The 22,442-nt window shown below is 41.6% G+C and overlaps 1 protein-coding gene across 12 annotated transcripts in view; it reads left to right on the top strand.

Moving 5' to 3' along the window:
* Positions 1-22,442, top strand: part of TACC1 (transforming acidic coiled-coil containing protein 1) — a 115,211-nt gene that overhangs the window by 83,521 nt on the left and 9,248 nt on the right. For 6 of the 12 annotated variants that reach the window (XM_013059266.2, XM_013059265.2, XM_045070923.1 and 3 more), the window contains 7 exons: positions 2,763-2,823; positions 5,996-6,203; positions 8,717-8,769; positions 16,808-16,933; positions 18,509-18,585; positions 19,969-20,012; positions 21,859-22,019. In XM_013059266.2, the coding sequence (XP_012914720.1) occupies positions 2,763-2,823; positions 5,996-6,203; positions 8,717-8,769; positions 16,808-16,933; positions 18,509-18,585; positions 19,969-20,012; positions 21,859-22,019 (730 nt within the window). The other 6 variants (XM_045070924.1, XM_045070922.1, XM_045070928.1 and 3 more) reach the window with 3 other exon arrangements.

Here is a 22,442-nt window from a genome sequence, read left to right as displayed (position 1 = left end):
ATGAAATGTGAAAAGAGAGGATGAGAAGAACCATTATTTCCAGCTGTCACCATAGATGGGTCAGGGAAGTAATGGTAAGCATTAGTGTGGCCTGGTGGAACATGCTAAATGGCATGATGAATTGTATTAGAAAAGTTTAAAGAGCAGAAAGCATCAGGACCAAGAAGCTTGAGCCGTGAGAATCAGTTCCTCGGCATCCCCAGAATGTCTAAAGTGAATGAACTGTCAGTAGTAGTTCTTGATCTGTTCTTTGATGATATATGAGCAGTTAAATGGTTGCTGGGAAATATTGATTGGGCAACCTCAGGACTGAGGTTAGTTACCGCTGTCTACTCAGTGCTTTGGGTATTTGTTGGACCCATCATTGCCTTGGTGCTTCGTAATGTGGGATGTCTGAAATATGGGGGGTTTCTGGCTAGCAAGGTTGATAAGGAGTCATTGGGGGACCTCCCTTCCAGATGCATGTCAAAGCTGCGTAGCCAGTGCATTCGTGTCAGATCACATTAAATCTGAAAAAAAGGGAGGGGAGTTTATCCTACACCTGATTTGCAGTAGCGAGAAGTACCCTTTTAAGTCCTACCCCCTTCACCCAGAAACATTTCCTCCTGTTTTGTTCTTGGTGAGTGAGCTTGTTGATTTACCATACCTTATAGATTTTTTTTTTAAACTCTTACACAGTCAACTCTTGTCTCCCTGTTCTTTCTGTAAGAGAGGATGTTCTACCTCTTGTGTAACTGGGGTTTTGTTTAGAGAATCCCTTCATCGGTAGGAAAGACTGGAGTGTGCCAGTGGAAGTAGGATCAAGTGGAAAGTTAGAAGTTCTGCTAGCAGGTTACTTGTGGGGCTTTTTAAAAGATGCATGCAATTAGCATCTCAGATTCTTCTGTAAAGTGGAGACATTGTACCATCTACAACTGGTATTTTATGACTCAAATAAGATGAATTATATAAAGTCACCATAAGCTTCTTAGGGATACACATCTACAGTAGTTATAATCTGATCCATTGTCAACTATTGTATGCACCCTTGCCTTTAATCTGGATGGCGAGACATTTACGAGTAAATGTTCTCAGTAGTGAAATGTTGGTTTTAAATATTGATAAATATTTGGAAGTTTACTTTTCATCTATAACGTCAAATATGAGGCATTTCTGAGTGTTTCTACTCCTCTTATCTGTCAGAGGTTCCTGATAATCATTTGCTCACCAATGATAACATTCATTGAGTATGACATTTTTATTTGTATCCCACCGCATAGAAAGAATTTTGCAGCCTTTACATCTGCCTGACTACAGATAAATATTTCAGGCTTTACATGATTTTTTTCTCCATCTGTCTGTCTCTTTTCTGTCTCTAATTTTGTTGGTGCATCAGGACTACTGAACAAGTGAAATTTCTCTGTTTTCTGTTGTAAGTACTCCTGCTGTTTCTGTTTGTCCCTGGGACCGGTGGCAGTTCCGCTCCCCAGACCATTCCTAGACCATCTCTCCATAGCATGTTGCCTTGTCTCTGAGTTTGACCTTCTGATGATTTTTTGCATTTCATTTGCCACTTCATGAGTCAGCTTAGCCTTGCAATTTGTACCTAAAGGAGTGGCGCTCAGCCTTCCACCTTAGGTGCAAGAGCTTTGCTCCCTGGCTTGGCACACCTCATGTGGCACTTTGATAATGAACGCTGGCTTGGCCATCATCCTGACAGTGGTCTGAGGGACTGCTCTGCTGTTGTTCGAAGTAACTGACTTTTTTGATAGGATAAGGTTGCTGGCTTGGAGCAGGGGATACATTTTAGAGGCAATTCCAGTTTGGTGGTTTGGTGGCAGGGGTGGCATTTAGTGAGATCATTAGTTAAAAAAAAAAAAAAATCCAGAAACTAGGTGGTGATCGTGCACATTCTGATAGCTTTATGTGCTCCTCCCTTTGCATTTCATTTGCTCCTGGTATTTTATGACTCAAATAAGATGAATTATATAAAGTCCCTTTCCCTCCCCCCAGAAGAAGAAAAAGAAAGTTGTAAATTTATTCATTTATTTTCTCAGAGTGACTTTTTTTGCTAGAAATTTTAAGTTCATTGAAACAGAACAGAATGGGAACCAGTCTTCAGGTCATAAATTGTGTGCCAGTTAAAAAATAACAGGTGGTTGGCGTTTTCCCCACGTCCAATCTTTGCACAAATACCTGACATTCATTTTCCATCTTACTGCTTAATAGGAATGGTAACCATTTACACAGATATTTTTATTTTTGTACTTTTCATTGACCATAGTTCTTCTCTGTTAGCACACAGGTCTGGAACTGTCTTATCAGACATCTGTGGTTTTTAGTGCAATAAAGAACTTTTTTAAAGAATCTGGTTCAGTGTGGTAATTTTTCCAATGAATGTCAAAGCCAAGTGAGTAAGGATCAGATGAACGGAATGTCTCTAGGTGCTAAGGGTACCTCTGAAAGGCTTGGTGGTGTGTAAGCAGAAACTGTAGGGGGTCAGAGTACTGGTATTAAACGTCCCACAGAAGCACATGAGGAGGTCTTTTCCAAGAATGAGCTGAGCTATAGTTCCTTGCTTGCCCTGCCTCCCAGGAGAAGATTCAGAGACGTGAAAGGTGTTCCCCTCTCTAATGTGTAGATGTAGAACGTGTGTGGTGCTGTATGCTTTGGCTTCTCTGCACACATTGCTTTATCTGCTCCATCTCATAGCTTGGAAGTTGTCAATGGGATTCCAAAATGGCCTGTTTTTGTTTTTTGTTTTTTGTTTTTTTCCTTTCCAGGAGTGGCTGTAAGGTGAAGAAATATGAAACACAGTCTCTTGCTTTGGATGGGTGTTCTCAGGTGAGTCTTTGCCCATCACCAATGTCTCTTAGACCATGGGTCCCACAAACTGGAATTGTGTCCTGGGGGGCATGGGGAGCTGGAGGGATTAATGAAGAGTTTCCAATGGGTGTCTGAGTATCTGACTTTGAGGAAACCGATTTCCAGATCCTTAACTTGCTCAAGTGACCTGAGAAGGCTCCTGAGAACAGGGGAGCTGCCTCACATTAACCCTTTTCCTACTTCTTCTGGATAGTTTCCTCTCATTCTAAATCTTACTAAAGTAGGTGCATTTTCACTGGGTATGAAACATCTGGGACACAAAACAAAGGGCAGATTTCAAATATTGGTACATGTTTTAAGAAAATGATTGACTCTAATAACTGGCTAATAATTTTTTTTAAAAGATTTTATTTATTTGACAGAGAGAGATCACAAGCAGGCAGAGAGGCAGGCAGAGAGAGAGAGGAAGAAGCAGGCTCCCTGCTGAGGAGAGAGCCCAATGTGGGACTCGATCCCAGAACCCTGAGATCATGACCTGAGCTGAAGGCAGAGGCTTAACCCACTGAGCCACCCAGGCGCCCTGGCTAATAATTTTTTTTGTTAGACAGTTTCCCAATTCATTGCTTTTAGTGAAGTAGGAAAATCTGAGTTGTGATCTGATAGATCATTAAAAATGATCTTTGACACAATTTATATGTCAATTATATCTCAGTAAAACAATTATTTTTTTTTCTTAAAGATTTTATTTGAGAGAGTACAAACGAGGGTAGGGACAGAGGGACAGACTCCCCACTGAGCAAGGATCCCAGGAGCAGGGCTCTATCCCAGGACCATGAGACCTTGACCTGAGGCAAAGTCAGATGCTTAAGGAGCTGAGCCACCCAGGAGCCCCCCTCAAAATAATTTTCGATGATAGAATTTTTTGGTACATAACTTGGAAAGGGGTTCCAAGAATTAAGAGACATTTCTATTACAAAACTTTTTTCTGTCTCATTTATTTGTATAAATAGGCTTAACTAAGACTTCTTATTGATTTATAGTTATAAAAATGAAAAACAGAATTAAAATTCACAGGGATCCTTGTTTTTTCTAACAAATATTTGTCCATGGCTCTATGAATTGGGAAACAAAAAATAAATAAAAATCCAGACCCATTTGATTGTGATGAGACCCTTTAAAAAATGTTATTTCAGCATAACTGTGATTACAGGAATACATTCATTGGTTAATAAAATGCATTTTAAATTTGACTTATTTTACATAGTTTGTACCAGCAACTTGGTACATGGCTGAAGATTAAGAAAAAATGATTTGCTTTCTCATTTATTTTTTCACCCATTACAAATATATAAAGTATCCACTTTCAAATGCAGCTAAAGCAGGCAATAAGAACCGTGAAAATTTGGGACGCCTGGGTGGCTCAGTGGGTTAAAGCCTCTGCCTTCGGCTCAGGTCATGATCTCAGGGTCCTGGGATCGAGTCCCACATCGGGTTCTCTGCTCAGCAGGGAGCCTGCTTCCCTCTCTCTCTCTGCCTGCCTCTCCATCTACTTGTGATTTCTCTCTGTCAAATAAATAAATAAAATCTTTAAAAAAAAAAAAAAAGAACTGTGAAAATTTTACCTTTGGTTTAATTCAGAAAAATAACATGTATCACACAGCAAAAGTTTTTTTTTAGTTTTTAATTTTTAAAAATTTTTGATTTTATATATTTATTTATTTGACAGAGAGAGAGAGACAAGCAAAGGGAGTGGGAGATGGAGAAGCAGGCTTCCCCCTGAGCTGGGAGCCTGATGTGGGGCTCTGATGATCATGACTTGAGCTGAAGCCTAAACAACTGAGCCACCCAGGCACCCCTACACTGCAAAAGTTTTTAAATAATTGGTACAACAAAATGTAATCATTACTTGTTTTTAGCAAAAATTTTTGTATTTGATAGCACTTATGAAAAGTTGTAATAATTTTAGGATAAGTTATGCCTTAGTTGATTACAGTGATAAACTCTGCAGAAGAAGAAATGTTAATACTTAGAGACTTATGGTCATAAAAGTTATTTTAATTTTTAACTTTTAACTGAGAAAAATTATAGGGAGAACTTTAAAAGACTTTCAAACACACGAATGCTTTTTTTAAGGATAATTTTTTGGTAGAAGTAGAAGGGAAATGAAAATTCAGAGAAGAAAAGCAATGATGCAAATTTCTGACTACTAAAACTTTTTTTTTTTTAAGATTTTATTTACTTATTTGACAGAGAGATCACAAGTAGGCAGAGAGAGAGAGAGAGAGAGAGAGAGAGAGAGAGGAGGAAGCAGGCTTCCTGCTGAGCAAAGAACCTGATGCGGGACTTAATCCCAGGACCCTGAGATCATGACCTGAGCTGAAGGCAGCAGTTTAACCCATTGAGCCACCCGGGCGCCCTGACTACTAAAACTATTAAAGAATGTGTGTACATGTTTGATTTTAAATAGATGATAAAGCATCATCAAATCACTAGATTAACTAGATTGAATTAAGCAAGGCCAGTTTTTAAAGTATAGCAAGTGTTACATCTTTTGCAATTTTTTATATTTTTGCTGAAAAGTTTTTGACTGTCACCTGAAAATACAGTGGGATACATTGGTATTCCAAGACAATTCAGGGGGTATATGAGCAAAATATTTGAAAACCACTATGGACTACTTAAAACTCTTGCTTATAAATCTAGGCTGGAAAAGGTTAATTTTTCAGACCTCATGTGTGAATAACAGAAGCTAGGTTCTAGAAAAAGCATAGTATTCTTTTTTTCTTTTTTAAGATTTTATTTATTTATTTGACAGAGAGAGAAACAGCAGGAGAGGGAACACAAGCAGGAGGAGTGGGAGAGGAAAAAGCAGGCTTCCTGCTGAGCAGGGAGTTCGATGCAGGGCTCAATCCCAGGACTCTGGGATCTAATAAGAACTAATTAGACTAACTTATGCTGAGCTGAAGGCAGACGCTTAACGACTGATTTTACCTGATTTTACTGATTCTACCCAGGCACCCTGAAAGCATAGTATTCTATGATTGAGAGACCCCAGCTTCCTCCTTGATTGGTAGCAAAATCTGTGGTTAAGTCTTAATCAGACACAGGTGTGGAATGGTGGCTGTGAGATGTCACCTTTCCCACTGTTGATCCTCCTAAACGGTAGCACCTGATCTGTTGCATTTCCCAGGATGAAGGAGCAGTGATTTCCCAGATTTCAGACATTTCTAATAGGGATGGCCACGCTACTGATGAGGAGAAACTGGCGTCCACTTCATCTGGTCAGAAATCGGCTGGGGCCGAGGTGAAAGGTGAGCCAGAGGAAGACCTGGAGTACTTTGAATGTTCCAATGTTCCCGTGTCTACCATAAATCATGCGTTTTCATCCTCAGAAGCAGGTATGGAAGTGTATGTTCATCTTTCTAATGTACCTAAGCCTAGAAATGCCTGAAAGCCTAATGCAGGAGGCGCTTTAAAGAGACTATAGAGAATTGGGTCTCTTGGAGGATAGATGGAGGTTGCTGATCTATGCTTGTCTCCTGTACTTAGAAAAGAGGTGCAGGAGAGTGTCTTGTCGAAGTGCCAGAGACCTAGGGATGAGTGTGGCAGAATGCACGGGAGACACTGATGTACGAGACTATTTACATTTTGAGTCATTTATTGTATGGGACTGCATCTCAAAATATAGTGGCCTGTAGCCATGTTGTGGTGGTGGTGGTTCAGCGTAGAGAAATAACAGTAACATGTATAGTGCCTTCCCATGTACAGGCACTAAGTTCTAAGTGCTTTACATTTATTAACTGGTTACACCTTGGTCACTATTTTTTTCCCCCATTTTCCAGAGAAGGAAGGTGAGACATAGAAGTTAAGTCAGCCACCTAAAGTCACTTGACTAGCAAATTGTAGAACAAGGATTTGAACCTCAACCATCTGGCTCACGGTTTTACAACCACAGTGCTTAACTTGGAAAGAGATTCCTTTCATGACTAGAGTATTATACATTTTCCTGTTCACCAATGCGGTAGAATGAAATTGACCAATATACTGAAAAATCCTTAATGTTCTAATAAGAACTAACTAGATTAACCTATGCAGAAGCTTCTTACTGTTGAACTTGTAAGAACATTCTAGAGCTGAGGCCCTTGTCCAGGTCCCAAGTTATATCTGTGGCCTTAAACTTGACTTGTGAGATGTTTAGAACCATGTTCCTGACTACTGTAAACATTATTAAAAACTCAGATTTTCAGCAATGTAATTTGATCTGGGGACTTTTGTACTTAGAATTTTAAAAATCACAACATGTCATCACACCAGGGAAGCAGGTGGAAGTCTAGACTTTGCAAGAGTTCTTCCCTCAGCCTCTCCTCACTGCCCACATCTCATCTCCCATCTGTAGAGTAAACGTGCCAGACACTGTTCCATGTTTCTTCCCAGGCTGCTTTCTGCTCTGCCACCATTCCCAGGGATCATCCTGAGCACGCTTGTACCTATATTATTTCCTACATTTGAAATGCCTTTCTTTGCCATCTTCTATAAAATTTCCATCCATTCTTTCAGGTTTCTGTCAAAACATGACTTGGCTTCTACATACTTTATGTTACCACCACATTTCTTCTTATCACTCGTACTCCATGTATTTAGTATAGCCGGTGTCTTTGATGGACTTCTTGAGGTTAAGGACTATGAGTGATTCATCTTTGAATTTCCTCTGGTATAGGAGCACGTAGATATTTGATGGATTATATTCTTCATCACTAGGAGGAAATTCCTCCAATGGAAATTTCCAGAGCTGGGGTTCCATTAGCCACAGTGCTGTCCTCAGAGTTAGTGAAGAGCTAGTGCTTCACAGCCTAAGTGACTGATGAGCTGTGTCTTGGGAGCAAACAGAAACTGTGGTCATGCAGGGGTGGTAGGCGTTGCGGAGGTGGTAAGGGAGATCTGGCCCTGTAAGGGGAATCAGACAGAGTCTGCTTCCTGGGGAGAATCTCCTTTGTGCCGGGTCTTGCGAGATACATACATAGATGTGCCCCAGGGACGGAGAATCTCTCCCAGGGGTGGGAAGGAAACTGCCGTGTTGGTAAATGCTCAGCAGTTCTCTGAATTTAGGACAAGTGGGAAAACGAAGTCATACTGAGAATCTGGACTTGATCCTGTAGATAAAGGGGAGCCACTGAAGGTTTGTAAGCAGAGTGGTGATGGTCACATTTGTGTTGTAAATAATTCACTGTTGATAGTACACTAAAGTAGTAATTCATTGTTGCTACATGGATTGTAGCTTTAAAATCATGTGCTTTTTCATATTTTAAATTTTTCTTCAATAAGTGCATATTCCTTTAATTAGAAAAAGCATGTTTTTTTGTTTTGTTTTGTTTTTCTTAAATGTTGCCTTTGGTGGTTATAGAGTGGAAGGTAGACTGGAGACAAGTTTGAAAGCGTATGGGGAGGAGAAGGAATTTAGTTTTTCAGGCACTGGAATTTAGAGCTTATTGTTTTATCTTCTACATTAATTAGTCTGAGGATACCCTTCTGTGCTGGAATTTAAATTCACTCAGACCTGCTTATAAAAATAACATTCACTTTGTGGTTTCTTCTTTCTGACCTAGTCCCCTGGTTAAACTTACTTACAAAACTTTTCACGGACACAAGGGGGCAGCCTTGCTATTCTTTCCACCTAAAGATGGTGATCCTGTGTTGGCAAACGGCACACACCCCTTCTGAGTTTTTCGGACTTTTAATACAGACAACACATCCGTCAGCAAAGTGCCAGTGCTCCTTTGAAAATCTGGAAATGCTGTTCATGGCTTCATAGATGTCCCTCTGGACCTGCACTGGGATCTCCAGAATCTTTTCACCAGGAAACACAGGAACTGACTTCTTGGGGTAACTGTAAAAATGACTCTCTGTGTTGTAGGCATAGAGAAAGAGACCTGCCAGAAGATGGAAAAAGATGGATCTGCCATGACCGTAAGTTACGCCTGTTGGGGGCTGGGGAAATGTGGGGCTCAGGTTTGTTTTTTGTTCCTTTTAGTATTTATTTAAAAACTCACATTAAGTCTTTAAATAAATAACTTCTAGTCATTGTTTGGTGATGGACTGAGATATGGATAAAAGTTTCTTCACTCGAGGAGCTCATAGTCTATCCCGAGATCTATCCAGTTGCCACCAGCCTCATGAGGCCGCTGAGTACCTGACCAGTAGCTAGTCTGAATTGAGATGTCTTGTAAATGTCAAGTATGACTAGTCTTTAAAGACTTAGGACCAAAAAAATAAAATAAAAAGGAAAATAAAATGTTCTGAACGTTTTATATTCATTACATGTTGTGATGATCATATCTTACATATATTAGGTTAACTGAACTATATTATTATTATTATTATTTTAAAGATTTTATTTATTTATTTGACAGAGAAAGATCACAAGTAGGCAGAGAGGCAGGCAGAGAGAGGAGGAAGCAGGCTCCCTGCTGAGCAGAGAGCCCGATGCGGGACTCTATCCCAGGACCCTGGGATCATGACCTGAGCCGAAGGCAGCGGCTTAACCCACTGAGCCACCCAGGCGCCCCTAAAATCAATTTCACTCGTGTATCTTTTTACCTTTTTTTTTTTTTTTTTTAGATTTTATTTATTTATTTGACAGAGATCACAGGTAGGCAGAGAGAGAGGAGGAAGCTGGCTCCCTGCTGAGCAGAGAGCCGGATACGGGGCTCGATCCCAGGATCCTGGGATCATGACCTAAGCGGAAGGCAGAGACTTTAACCCAATGAGTCACGCAGGCGCCCCTCTTTTTACTTTTTAAATGGCTACGGAAACATTTAAAATTACCAATGGCTTGCATTGTTATTTCTTTTGAATAGCACGGGTAGTGGATACAAAATGGAAACTAATGATACTGTATGACTGTTAAAATCTAATGTGTTGCGGAGGCTGCGGGAGCCAGGGCTGACCACCTGCGCAGCGTCTGGGAAGCTGGATTTGAGCTCATTAAAAGCAAAATTATGTTATGCCTTTTTAGACTTACAAAAATAGTATAAAGAATTCCTGTAAATCTTTCACCCATATTCCTTGAATGTTAACATTTTATAGAATCATAGTACAGTTATCAGAATCAGTGAATACTGGGGTACAGTATTATCTAGGCTATAAGCCATATTTGAATTATGTTGGTTGTCCCAGTAATGTCCTCTTCTGGTGTAGTATCCAGCCCAGGACCCCACGTTGCGTTTAGTTCTCAGGTTCTCAGTCACCTGTAATCTGTGATAGTTCTTCAGTCTTCCTTTGTCTTTCCTGAACTTGACACTTTTGAAGAATACAGGTTAGTGTTTTGTAGAATATGCTTCATTTTGAGTTCATCCAGTGTTTCTCATAATTAAATTCAGTTTATGCAATTTGGGCACAAAGCCATCAAAAGTGACTTTATGGATCCCCCCTTATTCCATAATTAGTGGAATTAACTGATCACTTGGTTAAGGTAGTGTTGTCTTAGGTTCCCCATTTGAACTTAGTTGTAAAGAGAGAGTGGGGTTTGTAAGATAAAGCAGTGAGGGGTGTTCTGGGCAGCAGAGTTGGCCTGCACAAAGGCAGGGAGTGAGAAGCATGGGCTCTATAAGGAGGTACAAGTGTGCTGTGATTGCAGGGTAGTCTACATAGAGTAGCTGAGGGCCACATAATCAGGGGGCATTGATATGGTGCCAGGAGGTTTGGAATTCATGGTAGAAGCAGTAGGAAACTATTGAGGGGTTTTAAGTAAGGAACACGATGGGTAAGAGTTCAAAGGATGGGGTGGAGGCCGAGAGAGATTTATCAGGTAGAACCATCACTCTGGTGACATGGTAGCTGGGGTGGAGTGGTGGTGAGAGAAAGTTGGTGAAAGCCACCCAAGGTTCCTTTCTTGAATATCTGAGTGGTCAGTGCTACTGATAAGCCACCCCATAAACCTGGGGTGCCCAGGAGCTCCTCTCTACCCCTTATTCCCACAAGCAAAATCTGTGATTTTGATGTCCAAAAACCATATATTATAAACCCACTGACGTTTCTCCAGCCTGTGGCCACCCCCAGTCTTTTTGAACATGGTGGTTTTCTAACCAGTCTCCCTGTTTCCAGGCTGTTCTCTCATCCTTTCACATTGGTGTTTTAAATACCAAACTGATCTTGTTACTCTTTGCTTAAATCTCTTGGTTGGCTTCCCTAGTCTTTAGAATAAGTTCAGATTCTTCTAGTGGCTGATGTGGCTTTCTGCACTGGGACTCTGCCTTTCTCCCCAGCCTCTACTGTCTCCTCTCTTCCTCACACGTCTGACTCTTCCCTTACCATATGCAATTCCTTTCAGTTCTGTGAACCTACCCCTTGGAGTCACTTCTTGTTCTCCCTTCCCTCCTCCCAACACTATAAGCTTGCTTAAGATAGGGACCATGACTGTCAGTTTGCTGCTACCTTAGCACCTACCACAATAAATTCTGCTTAGTACAGGAATCAGTAAAGTAAGAATACAGAAAGAGGAGCAGAACTGTAGAACTTAATTTTTAGATCTGTGGATTTGAGACCAGTTTCTGGTTGGACCAGTTTCTAAGTCCATATTTCTGGGAGGCTATTCTAATTACATAGCATGAGTTCCATAAATGCCTGGGCTGGCTTTATTTATTATTTTTTTAAAAGATTGGTTGATTGATATTCATTTTTTTTAAAAGATTTTATTTATTTATTTGAGAGAGAGAGAGAGCATAAGCAGAGGGAGGGGCAGAGGGACAAGCAGACTCCCCGCTGAGCAGGGAGCCCCAGGTGGGGTTGAATCCAGGGCCTTGAGATCATGCCCTGAGCCAAAGTCAGACGCTTAACCAAATGAGCCACCCAGATGCCCCAAAATTTATTTCCTTATTTTAGAGAGAGCATGTTTGCGAGTTAGGGAGAGGGAGAGAATCTTTAATCAGACTCCCCACTGAACGTGGAGACCAACTCGGGCCTAAATCCCTGGGCCCAAAGTCCCCACCTGAGCTGAAACCCAAGAGTCGAAGGCTTAACTAACTAAGCCACCCAGGTGCCCCGGCCTTCAAATCTATTAAAACCAACCCAGGGGGCACCTGGGTATTACAGTGGGTTAAGCCTTTCATTATTGGTTTCAGTTCAGGTTGTGATCTCAGGGTTGTGAAATCAAGCTCTGCGTTAGACTCCAAGCTCAAAGTGGAGTCTGCTTTAGGCACTCCCTTTGCCTCTGCCCTTCCCTCTCTCTCAAATAAATGGAATCTTTAATAATTTTAATCTTTAATAATTTGAGGGCCTTTAGGACACAGGGTAGTTGAAGCTGTACGATTAGTTGAAGCTCTGAATGAAGCATCCTTTACCTTAATTCACAGTAAAAATATATTTTTCATCTTGACTAATATGTATATATGAATGACACATCACAACATATGTGCATATATATATAAAACAAATTGCACAAAACACTCTACCTTTCTTCATGTGATTCATTCTGATATTTTTCTTTTCTATTTCATTTTTTAAAAAAGATTTTATTTATTTATTTGAGATAGAGAGCATGAGCAGAGGGAGAAGCAGACTCCCTACTGAGCCAGGAGCCTGACTCAGGGCTCGATCCTAGGACCGTGGGATCATGACCCGAGCCAAAAACAGACACTTTTACTGACTAAGACACCGATGCGCCCCCTCTATTTCATTTTTTAACGCAGATTGCATGTCTTAGTAAATTGTTTTCAGGACTCACTGTTAGGCCAAGACCCATAGTGATTCCCTAGACGACATGAAGAGCAAATATGAAGGTAGATGGGTGAAGGGGGCGGCTGTGGAAACATGGGCAGAAGGAAGATATACATAAAGCACATAGGGTCTCGGGAGCATTGTCCCCCCACAAGGGCCTCACACATTAGTGATGTTTGTTTCTGGACAAAATCACTCTTTTGGGAGCCAGGTCGTCTAATCCCAGCATAGCCGCTCATGGGCTTCTGCCTGTCTTGCCTCATCTGTGGGTGGGAGGGATGCCTGCTGTCCCCACCCACCAGTGGCTGACGTTACACATACCGCTGCTAAGAGAGCCTGCTTATGTGCTTGGGGAAGCCAGTGTCTTTAGAAGTTTTGCAAGTATAAGGGAGTGGTTTCTTGTATTTTCAGTTTGTAAAAATAGCAAAAGCATGATGGGAGCGGGTTGTGCCAAGTGGACCAAGCCTTGGTCTGTGCAGGTGCAGGTCTAGGTGGCTTCCCCTGTATTGTGAACAGCGTGGTTCAGCTTCCAGCTGCCCAGCTGCTTCATCCATAAAGGAGAGCACCTATTGGCCCAGTGGTCATGGGGTGAAAGGCAGTGCTGACGTCACAAATGGGAGCTCAAAGTGCTAGGCCACTGTCAGGTGGGGTGATGCTGCCAGGAAGGGGGGAGGGGAGACTGAACAAGAAAGAAAAATGGGGAATACTTGTCTTTGGAGCCAGCTGCTGAAGAACATATCTTTTGTTGTGATCTTTTAAAAGTAATCCCAATGGAGTTCCCAAAATCAAGGAATTTCTACTTCCTAGAATGTGGAATAAGCATCATATAAGGCAATGGCAGTGTTCAAAACGTTGAAAAAGAAATCTGGTTAATCTAGCATTCACTTGTTTAAGCCTCCCTGTTTCTTGGAAGTGCATTCCTGATGCAGTCTCGTTGCCAGCAGGTGGTGGTGGCCACAGCAAAGGGATCAAGGCCAGAGTAATCAGTGGTGCGTGGACGGTCTCATCCTGCGTATCAGCTATTGGTCTGCAGCATTTTTCCGTTGGGGTCAATTTATTTTTATGTTTATTTTTTTTAAGATTTCATTTATTTATTTAACAGAGAGAGAAAGAGATCACAAGTAGGCAAGCAGAGAGAGAGGGAGAAGCAGGCTCCTGATGCGGAGCTTAGAGCAGAGAGCCCAATGTGGGCTCGATCCCAGGACCCTGAGATCATGACTTGAGCCAAAGGCAGAGCCTTAAACTAAGACACCTAGGTGTCCATCCATTTATTATTATTATTTTTTTTTTTAGGAAGGCTTAAACTTCTTAAAAGTTGAGTTCTTTTGGTTTTTCCAAGGATGTCTCTGTTAGAGTGCTGTGGCTAGTGTGGTGCTACTCAAGTGGGTTCAAGGACAAAAGATGGGATGAGCTCAGCTTGCTGTGAGAGACTAATGGTGCTCTTTTTTCCACTGCAAGGACACGAGCAGAGAGGTTTCCTTGGTGGTATCTGTGCTCACTGCCTGTCTGCAACCAGGACTGCATTAAGTTCCACTGTCTAGAGACAGGTTCTTTCTTTCTTTCTTTCTTTCTTTCTTTCTTTCTTTTTTTAGGATTTTTATTTATTTATTTGACAGAGAGCAAGAGCACACAAGCAGGGGCAGCAGCAGAAGCAGGCTCCCTGGAGACAGGTCTTTCTTGGCCCACAATTTTGAATGCTTTGGGAACAGGGAACAGGATTAGGGGACATGAAACAAGACCACTTGGAAGGCTGGGACTCATTGATTGGGTTAGCATCTTTATTAAACATAATAGATTGCCTGGCCCAGGATGAGATGGTCTGGTCAGTTCTTTGTGATGGTAGATTCTGTAGGCTTTCTCTGCTGTTTGATAAGCAATATAAAGGACTAAAGAAGGTAAAAAGGTAAATCCTAGGGTTCTTGAAAAAGGTGGCTAAAATAGGCGAGGGCCATACATTTCTTGTAAGAACTGTTGCATTTTGAGCCACGAGGGGAGCAGCACATGGTCAGGTGGAAGGGAGTGACCAAGGGAGGGCCGCAAGCTGCAGATGGGGGCAGATGCATCCAGATGAGGTCTATCTGCATTAAATTGTTGAGCAAGTGGGCAGACAACTCATTTATCCCCTCAACAAATGAATGAGGTACCAACCTCTAGAACAGACTATATTTTCCTTACTAAGAAAACTCTTTTGGCTTATTTCGCAAAATAAAAATCTTGCTAACTTGAGGGTCACAGGAGGGCTGTTTCCTAGAATTGATTTGACTTGTGGATTCTGGTTTCAACTAATAAAAACACAAAAGAGTGATTTTTAAAATGTGTTAACTTAGAATCAGAAATTTAACAACAAAGTGAACCAAATGTGTCAGCTTGACCTAGAGCGTTACCTCCCTATAGGCTCTTGCTCATGGGAAGCAAGAGTATGAGAAAGTTTCTTGAGGAGAAGCATGGCACAGGACGTTAATGGACTGATTCAGATGTCTAGAGGTTTATTCATTATCCACAAGACCATTTCTGATGTCCTCCTTTCTGGCTCTGGAATCCTGGGGCGGTTCTGCTGGGTGCCTCTGACCTTACGCAGGCTGCGGTCAAAGTATTGGCCAGAGCAGTGGTCACCTCCAGGCTCAGTTTGGGGTGAAGCCACTCCAAGCTCACTCAGTAGGCTGTCAGCATGTCTCAGAGACATCAATTCCTTGCCACATGGGCCTCTCCACAGAGAGTCCTTCATGATGTGGAAGCTGGAGTCTTTTCGTAAACTAATCTCAAAAGTGACATCCCATGGCTTTTACTGTAGTCCCTTTAGAAGTGAGTCCCCAGGTCCAGCCTAGACTCAAGGCAACCAGATGACATAAGAGGATGAGTACCAGGACGGTGGGTATCATCAGGGGCCATGTTTGATTCAAAAGCGCACAAGTGGCTTTTGAATGATGAATGATGAATCTGCCCTAAGATAGTGTTTCTGGGGGGGGACCATGAACTCCTGTCAGCAGGGTGGACTGCTTTCCTGCAGATGCTGCTTGAAACGGGGGCTGCCATCTTGTGGCTTTCGCATTCTTGTTTCCGTGGCCTGAGCCAAGGTCTTCTGTATTGGGCCCCTCTACATGAAGCTAAATGCAAAAATTATGTGTGAATTTTTTTTAGCCTTTTCTAGGGAAACAGTGAGTTGTAGTGACCATGAAAAGTTTAAAAAACTGCTGGTCTAAGTTGGCTTTGGACTTTCTGTTCTGTCTTGGTTGAAACAAGACACCAGAGAACTGATTAATTATAATCAATCACTAACTTATTGGTGGTACAGACTCTTAAGAGTGTTAAGATTATTGACAGGTCACTTGGGTTGGCATTTTTGATGTTACTAGAACAGCTTTTTTCCTATTTATGCAAAAAAGTTTACTTACACAGATGGGAGGAAGTAGCCCCCAAAATGCCTTGTATGAAAGAGCAGAGAATGAAGTCCACGTTCATGTGAAAAAATAGTCACCACTGTGGCTTTCTGGAACCTGAATTTACCATAAAAGTAAGCTGCTACATCAGAAGGACATAGAAAACTTAACAGCCAGGAAGAATCCAAAAAAGTGAAAGTGCAGGCATAGATCTGGGCTTTACCTGTGGCCACTTTGTACAGGGACCACTCACGCTGTCCGCCCGACAGCATTGCTGGGTCAGGACCAGACGTCACTGCAGAGCAACTGAAGTTCCTGGTGACCCTGAATCGTTCTGGGGCTAGGGGCAGGGGGAGTCAGCCTTCAGATGTGTGTGTACCATTTCTACTTCCTGAGGCCTGAAAGTTACTAGTCCATTTTAGAAACATTTCCATCCAAAGTGACTAAAGAGGTACATGAAAGTATCAGTATGTTTAAAAGTTGCTATTTCGGTATTTGAAAGTTGATACTTTTTTGGGGGAAAGTTACATGGAATGCATCATCCCCAGAAGCCCCCTGAAAAATGAGACATTTTTCCTTTTCATGCATGCGGTTCTTTGGTGACTGGTCACTGTGATAATTGCACTTTCTCCTTTTTGGATAAGAAGAAAACTTCACTGGGCCCTCTGTTAAATGGAAGTTAACTTGCTCCCCTCATACTCATATTCATTTGAGTGCTTTTTCCTTTAGGTAGTACTGTAACTAGGTTTTATTTTATTTTATTTTTTTCTTGAAAGCTTCCCCTGCTGTGTTTTTGTCTTCAAACATGTTTTTAAACATTGTAATCAATTGAGTAATGAGGAAGTTATTGAAGGATGCTTGGGGTTGGGAACCTGAAGACTGGAGGTATTAAGTGTAACTTCTTGCCCCCTCAGGGACTGTTGGAATCCTCTTTGGAGAAGGCCCCCGTGTCTGTGGCCTGTGGAGGAGAGAGCCCCCTGGATGGCATCTGCCTCAGTGAATCAGATAAGACAGCTGTGCTCACTCTCATCAGAGAAGAGGTAAAAGTCCTCATGTTCTGTCCACTTATCACACCCTGTCTTTGTGAAACCCATGCGCCCACAGGGAGATCCCATCTCTGTTTGGCTTGAGTTATCCCCAGCTGGAAGTTCTTATTTCCTCAGCTTGTGTAGCTCACAGAAAGGGCTCCCTTTAAAACTCTCATTGCAGTAGTCCTAGGGAGAAAGCTAACCACGCTTCTTTATCTCTCAGCCTTTTGAAGTTTTTTAAATGTCGAATTCTGCCAACTCTTCCCACATATGTAACTAAATCAGTGCAGACTTGCAATAATATAAAATTGCTTCCCACTTTGATCCATTCTTTAATTAAACAGCTCACTCTTAAATTCCTCCTTTCCTGTGTCTCTTGAACAGCCTTTGTTCAAGAGATTACTAAATAGATTACTGCTAGGCCTTTCCTGGGTGATCAAAAAAAAAATGAAAGACACAATCATGCGCTCTTAGTCAGTTACTACCCTCTCGCATTATATTTCTGTGCTGTATTTTATGAGTTTGCCTTATGTGTCTCTTGATGATTTCACCCCCCCCTTTTTTTTTAAGAAGGGAAAGTCCCTTAGTGCAGCGATGTTATTTTTATAATACAATACGAGTAGTTAAGAACCTCACAAAATAGCATTAGGTTGATAAGGAGGGATATCAGCTGATCCTATAGTCAAAACTTGGAAGCAGTGGTGAGGAGGTCCTACCAAAATCTTGTCAATGAGAAAAATGACCTCATCTTCCTCCCAGGAGTGAAACAATGGGATGATGACTGCTTAATGGAACAGAGCAAGAATGTGCCTTGACACCTGAAGCAGATGGGTAGGCTACTAGTTGATTGAGATTCTGATTTAAGGCACCAAAATAAAGAATGTATCAATTAGGAAGAAAGAAGCATGGAGAAGTATAATAAAAGAACAGTGATGCCTCTCAAGGCTCTGTCCATGCTCATGGAGTTTGAGGTAACGATTTAGTAAGGGCGTCCCAAACAGGGATTTGGGTGCTGGTCTGAGGAGCAAGAACCCGCCTGCAGTAAGGTACAGGTGTATCTGGCTAGAGGCTTTGAACTTCTGAGCCCCTAGTTATGACTCCATTATTGCCAATGCTCAGAAATCTATGTAAAGGAGAATGTGCTGGTCATGCTCTGATGCTGTCATAGTTCTCCTTCTTATCCTAAGTAAAATTAGTATTTGATTAAGGTGAGTCTCTGCCAGGCTGATGGCTCTTCTTTTGGTGTCCTGTCCGAATCAAGATTCTGGGCCTGCAGAGCTGGGAGGCAGACCCTGGACCCTGGACCTGGGTTAAATTCCTAGAGATGGTGATTATCACTTGGAACTTTCCTGGGGGATGTTCTGTTCACCTTTACTTTGGTGGCTACATTTCCACCATCCTATGGGGCAGAGAGGACATTTTTCCAAATGCTTGTGCATATTGTACACAGATGTTGAGGGTCGATATTCCCAGTGTAGCTTGAATGTCTCAGGATGGATCTGGTTGTGTGTTTTCAGTTTCCAATCTTAAATTCAAACTGTAGTAGATTCAGTAGGTTAACCAAGCTTTATCTCTATTATAATTTAGATAATCACTAAGGAAATTGAAGCAAATGAATGGAAGAAAAAATACGAAGAAACCCGACAAGAAGTCTTGGAGATGAGGTTAGACTAGAGGTTTGGGGGAGGGGTTGGATCTCTTTATTATGCTTTGTTAGATTTAATATAAATGTAGTAATGACAGTATTTGCTTATCACAGAACCAATTGTTGAGAACTAGACAGCATTGATATTTGCACCTTAATTTGTGATTGGCAATGTCTTTTCAAGAGTGTTGCTGACCAGTTATTCAAATACTGTAGCCTCTTGTGGGTTGTCGAGAACATTGCAAGTAAGCAGAACCCACATAATTCTTAGCTTGTGTGAAAAATCCACTTAAACTACAGAATAATAAGATTTATTGACATATTCAGTTATGGAGGCAATATAATTTGTTACGCTTTTTTAAAATCAGTTATGCATGATGGCTTCAAATTTCATAACTACCAAATAGATTATAAAAAGCATGTTAAGGGGAAACAAAATTGGTTGATCTTAAATTGAAATCTTTTTTATTTTTTGCTGTTCATTCCTTAGAAAGGAGAGTTAGAAGCTATGAAATAACTAAAGATAGTATGGAAAAAGAAGAAAAAGCATAATTTCTATACTTGTACAGTCAGCACTTGAATGATGAAGAAACATTTTAATTATGCCCAATCGAATTTGTAGCTCTTGTATTCCTTGCTTTGTGAGCATTTACTGGGTGTGAGCTCCTGTGCTGTGTGTAGTGGAGAGGAAGAGACAGCCTCTGCCCTTAGCTTACAGCAGCCGTCAGAAGAAACTTGGACCAACGTGATGGATACCACCAGCGACGGGCAGGGGAGCCATCATTTTTCAATGAGGGGTCAAAAGGAAGAGCCCTTATCTCACTGGACAGGTCCAGGGAAACTTCATTGCACTTGGCCAAAAAGAAAGGCTAATGTGATAGGGTGATCTTTAAAGTCTTTGAATAGTTGAAATGCTTTTGGAACTAGGACAGTAAAATAGAACTTGTGACTGACTGTCCAAAAGAGTGGATGGGGGCCTGGAAAGCCTGAACTCAGATCAGACTTTTAGGAAAAACCCCAAGAATGGGAACCCCCTTATTTAGTGAAAGATTGATTTGTCTAGGCAGAATTAATGTATTTCCTTGAGATCATTTACATGAGGGGCAAAAGAAATTGAGGGCATTTTCTATAGATAGAATAAAATAAATAGAATAAAAGGCTTATTAACATAAAATCTTTAGAAAGATTTTTTTTTAACAATAATGAGCAAATCTTACATTAACATTAAAAGCCCCAAAGCAGATAACTGGGTTATATAAAATTTGTTCATGTGAACATCACTCAGATATTCATTCATTGAACATTCTATATGATGTTCACGTGTTTGTTACTGTGTTTAATTGTTTAGAGCAGCATTTCTCAAATTTCCATTGAAAATTCTCTTCTGATAATTTTTTTTAAGGAAAATTGTGGCTGAATATGAAAAGACCATTGCTCAAATGATTGGTAAGAACATTTGTTTACTTTAAAGGTTTTATTTAATTATTTGAGAGCGAGTATGTGCATACGCATGGCGGGGGGAACAGAGGGAGAGGGAGAGAGAGAATTTCAAGCAGACTCCCACCGACTGGGAAGCCAGACTTGGGGCTCAATCTCATGACCCTGAGATCATGACCTAAGCCAAAGCCAGGAGGCGGACACTTAGCTGACTGAGCCACCCAGGCACCCCAGACGTGTTTTTTCTGTGGTGTGAGCCATAGGTTCTGTAGATGATTTTCTTTCTTGCTTGCTTGCTTTCTTTTTTCTTTTTCTTTTTCTTTTCTTTTTTTTTTCTTAAGATTTTCTTTGACAGAGAAAGAGAGAGGGAGAGCACAAGCAGGGGGAGAGGCTGAGGGAGAGGGAGAAGCAGGCTCCCTGCAGAGCAGGAGAAGCCCAATAGGGGACCCCATCCCAGGATGCTGGGATCATGACTTAAGCCAAAGGTGGTGGCTTAACCAACTGAGCCACCCAGGCATCCCTGCATAGATGATCTTCAAATCAGAACACAAGCTTCCACTTGTCCATCCTTTAGATTCAGTTGATTCTCACTGTTTGCAGTGGTTCTGTCATACAAAGTTGCCACAAACACTGAATTAGCAAATACTGAGCTGTTGCTTTAGGGGAAGTACAGGTGAGGTTCCTGTGGGCCTCAGGTCACAACATCATTGTCAGTACATAATCTTGTCTCATGTGTATTTCTGTTTAAAGACATTTGATTTAATGCTGATTCATTAACATTGAACTCATGGCCCGCAGTGTTATAGATCATGCCTGAATGAAGATGATCCCATGAAGGTATTTTCTCCATCATAGCCTTCTAGCTCTTCAAAGCCCTTGACAGCACCTCAGCACCATGTAGACTCGGGGACCATTTTAGGCAACAAAATCACCCACAGGAAGCACAAAAATACAAAATCATGATACTAAATAGCCTGAAAAGGACACTTGTTACAGTATGAAACAAGGAGACAGCATGTCAGCCAGTTTAGCCTTAGACGAGAATGTGCATGTCAAGTGACTTGACATTTTCTGCCCCTTTGCGCATGACCAGAAATGTAGCAGAAGGACTGGTTTTGGGTTTACATATAAGTTGTAGCAAGTAGATGAATTCACAAAAACACAGTCCACAAGTAATGAGCGTCAGCTGTCGTTAGGTTCATTGTAGAGACTAGCGAATGCTTGAATTTTGTAAAAACCCTTCTACCTGGCCCCCAGGAGGTTGATCGCCAACCCACATCACAGTACTCCTGGACAGGGTCTTCATTTGGGTGCAGTCCTTACTCTGCTGCAAGTTGTACTTTTTCCCTCTATCTAACGCACTGATACCTTTTACAAAATGATGATGGTCGGTGCTCCTGCATTGAATTTAGAGAAAACTCTGCAGCCAGTATTGTCAGGACTGACTGACTACCTGAATCTTTCTCTACTTTAGCACTGAAATCATACTTTCTACAGTCCATATCACATCTTGCCTCCCCAGCATATGGCCTTTGCCACCCCTGTTCCCCTGCTGGGATATTCTCCTCCTGGGTAGCTGCATGGCTCCCACCCTCAGCTTCTTTGCGTCCCTGTTCAAATCCTTCCTCTGAGAGAGGCACTCTATTTGAAAAAGAAACCCCACCTCTCTTTTTCTGCTTTGGTTTTCCCCCATCACTTGTCATGATCTGAATCTGCCACTAACGTAAGTCCTTGAGAGGAACTTTGTTTTGTCCACTGTTGAGTCCCCCGACCAAGAATATGGCTTAGCTCACAGAGAGCAGCTGATAACCATCTGTTGTGTGAATCTGCCTTTACCTTTGATTGTGGTTCACAGAAGATGAGCAGAGGACAACTATGACCTCTCAGAAAAGCTTCCAGCAACTGACCATGGAGAAGGAGCAGGCCCTGGCTGACCTTAACTCTGTGGAAAGGTCCCTTTCTGATCTCTTCAGGAGATACGAGAACCTGAAAGGTGTTCTGGAAGGGTTCAAGAAGGTAGCATGTCCTTTTCCTCTTGCCTCCTTAGTAGTGTATTTTCTCAGTAATGGAACTTTAAACATACATGCCAAACGTGTGGCTAGCCTATAGGGGATTGGGGTCTGTATTTCATTGGCCTTGTATCTTCTGTTCCAGGGAAGGCTGGTTTTTCTGTTCCCTTTTCTCTTTCTGTGGTGGTTCAGGCATCTGGCCCACCAAGTGGCCTGTCTTGGTCATTCCCCTCCTGGGTTAGGCCACAGCCAGAGTGTGGCATGGAGTGTAGTAGAAGTGGAACCCTCAGACCTTAGGAGAATTCTAGAAATTGTTTTGATAATTTACCAATTTAATTTAAATAAGAAAAGGGAATATTTGCACTGAAAAATTCGGGCTACATATTCTAGAGGAAAATAAGTATTATGTTTTAAATTTACGTGTATGAGA

This window comes from Mustela putorius, unplaced genomic scaffold (assembly GCF_011764305.1).
Source record: "Mustela putorius furo isolate JIRA1106 unplaced genomic scaffold, ASM1176430v1.1 tig00003976_pilon_pilon_pilon, whole genome shotgun sequence".
Taxonomy (NCBI): Eukaryota; Metazoa; Chordata; class Mammalia; order Carnivora; family Mustelidae; genus Mustela; species Mustela putorius.
The sequence above is the reverse complement of the archived record's forward strand: the minus strand, read 5'-3'. Positions and strand labels throughout refer to the sequence as shown.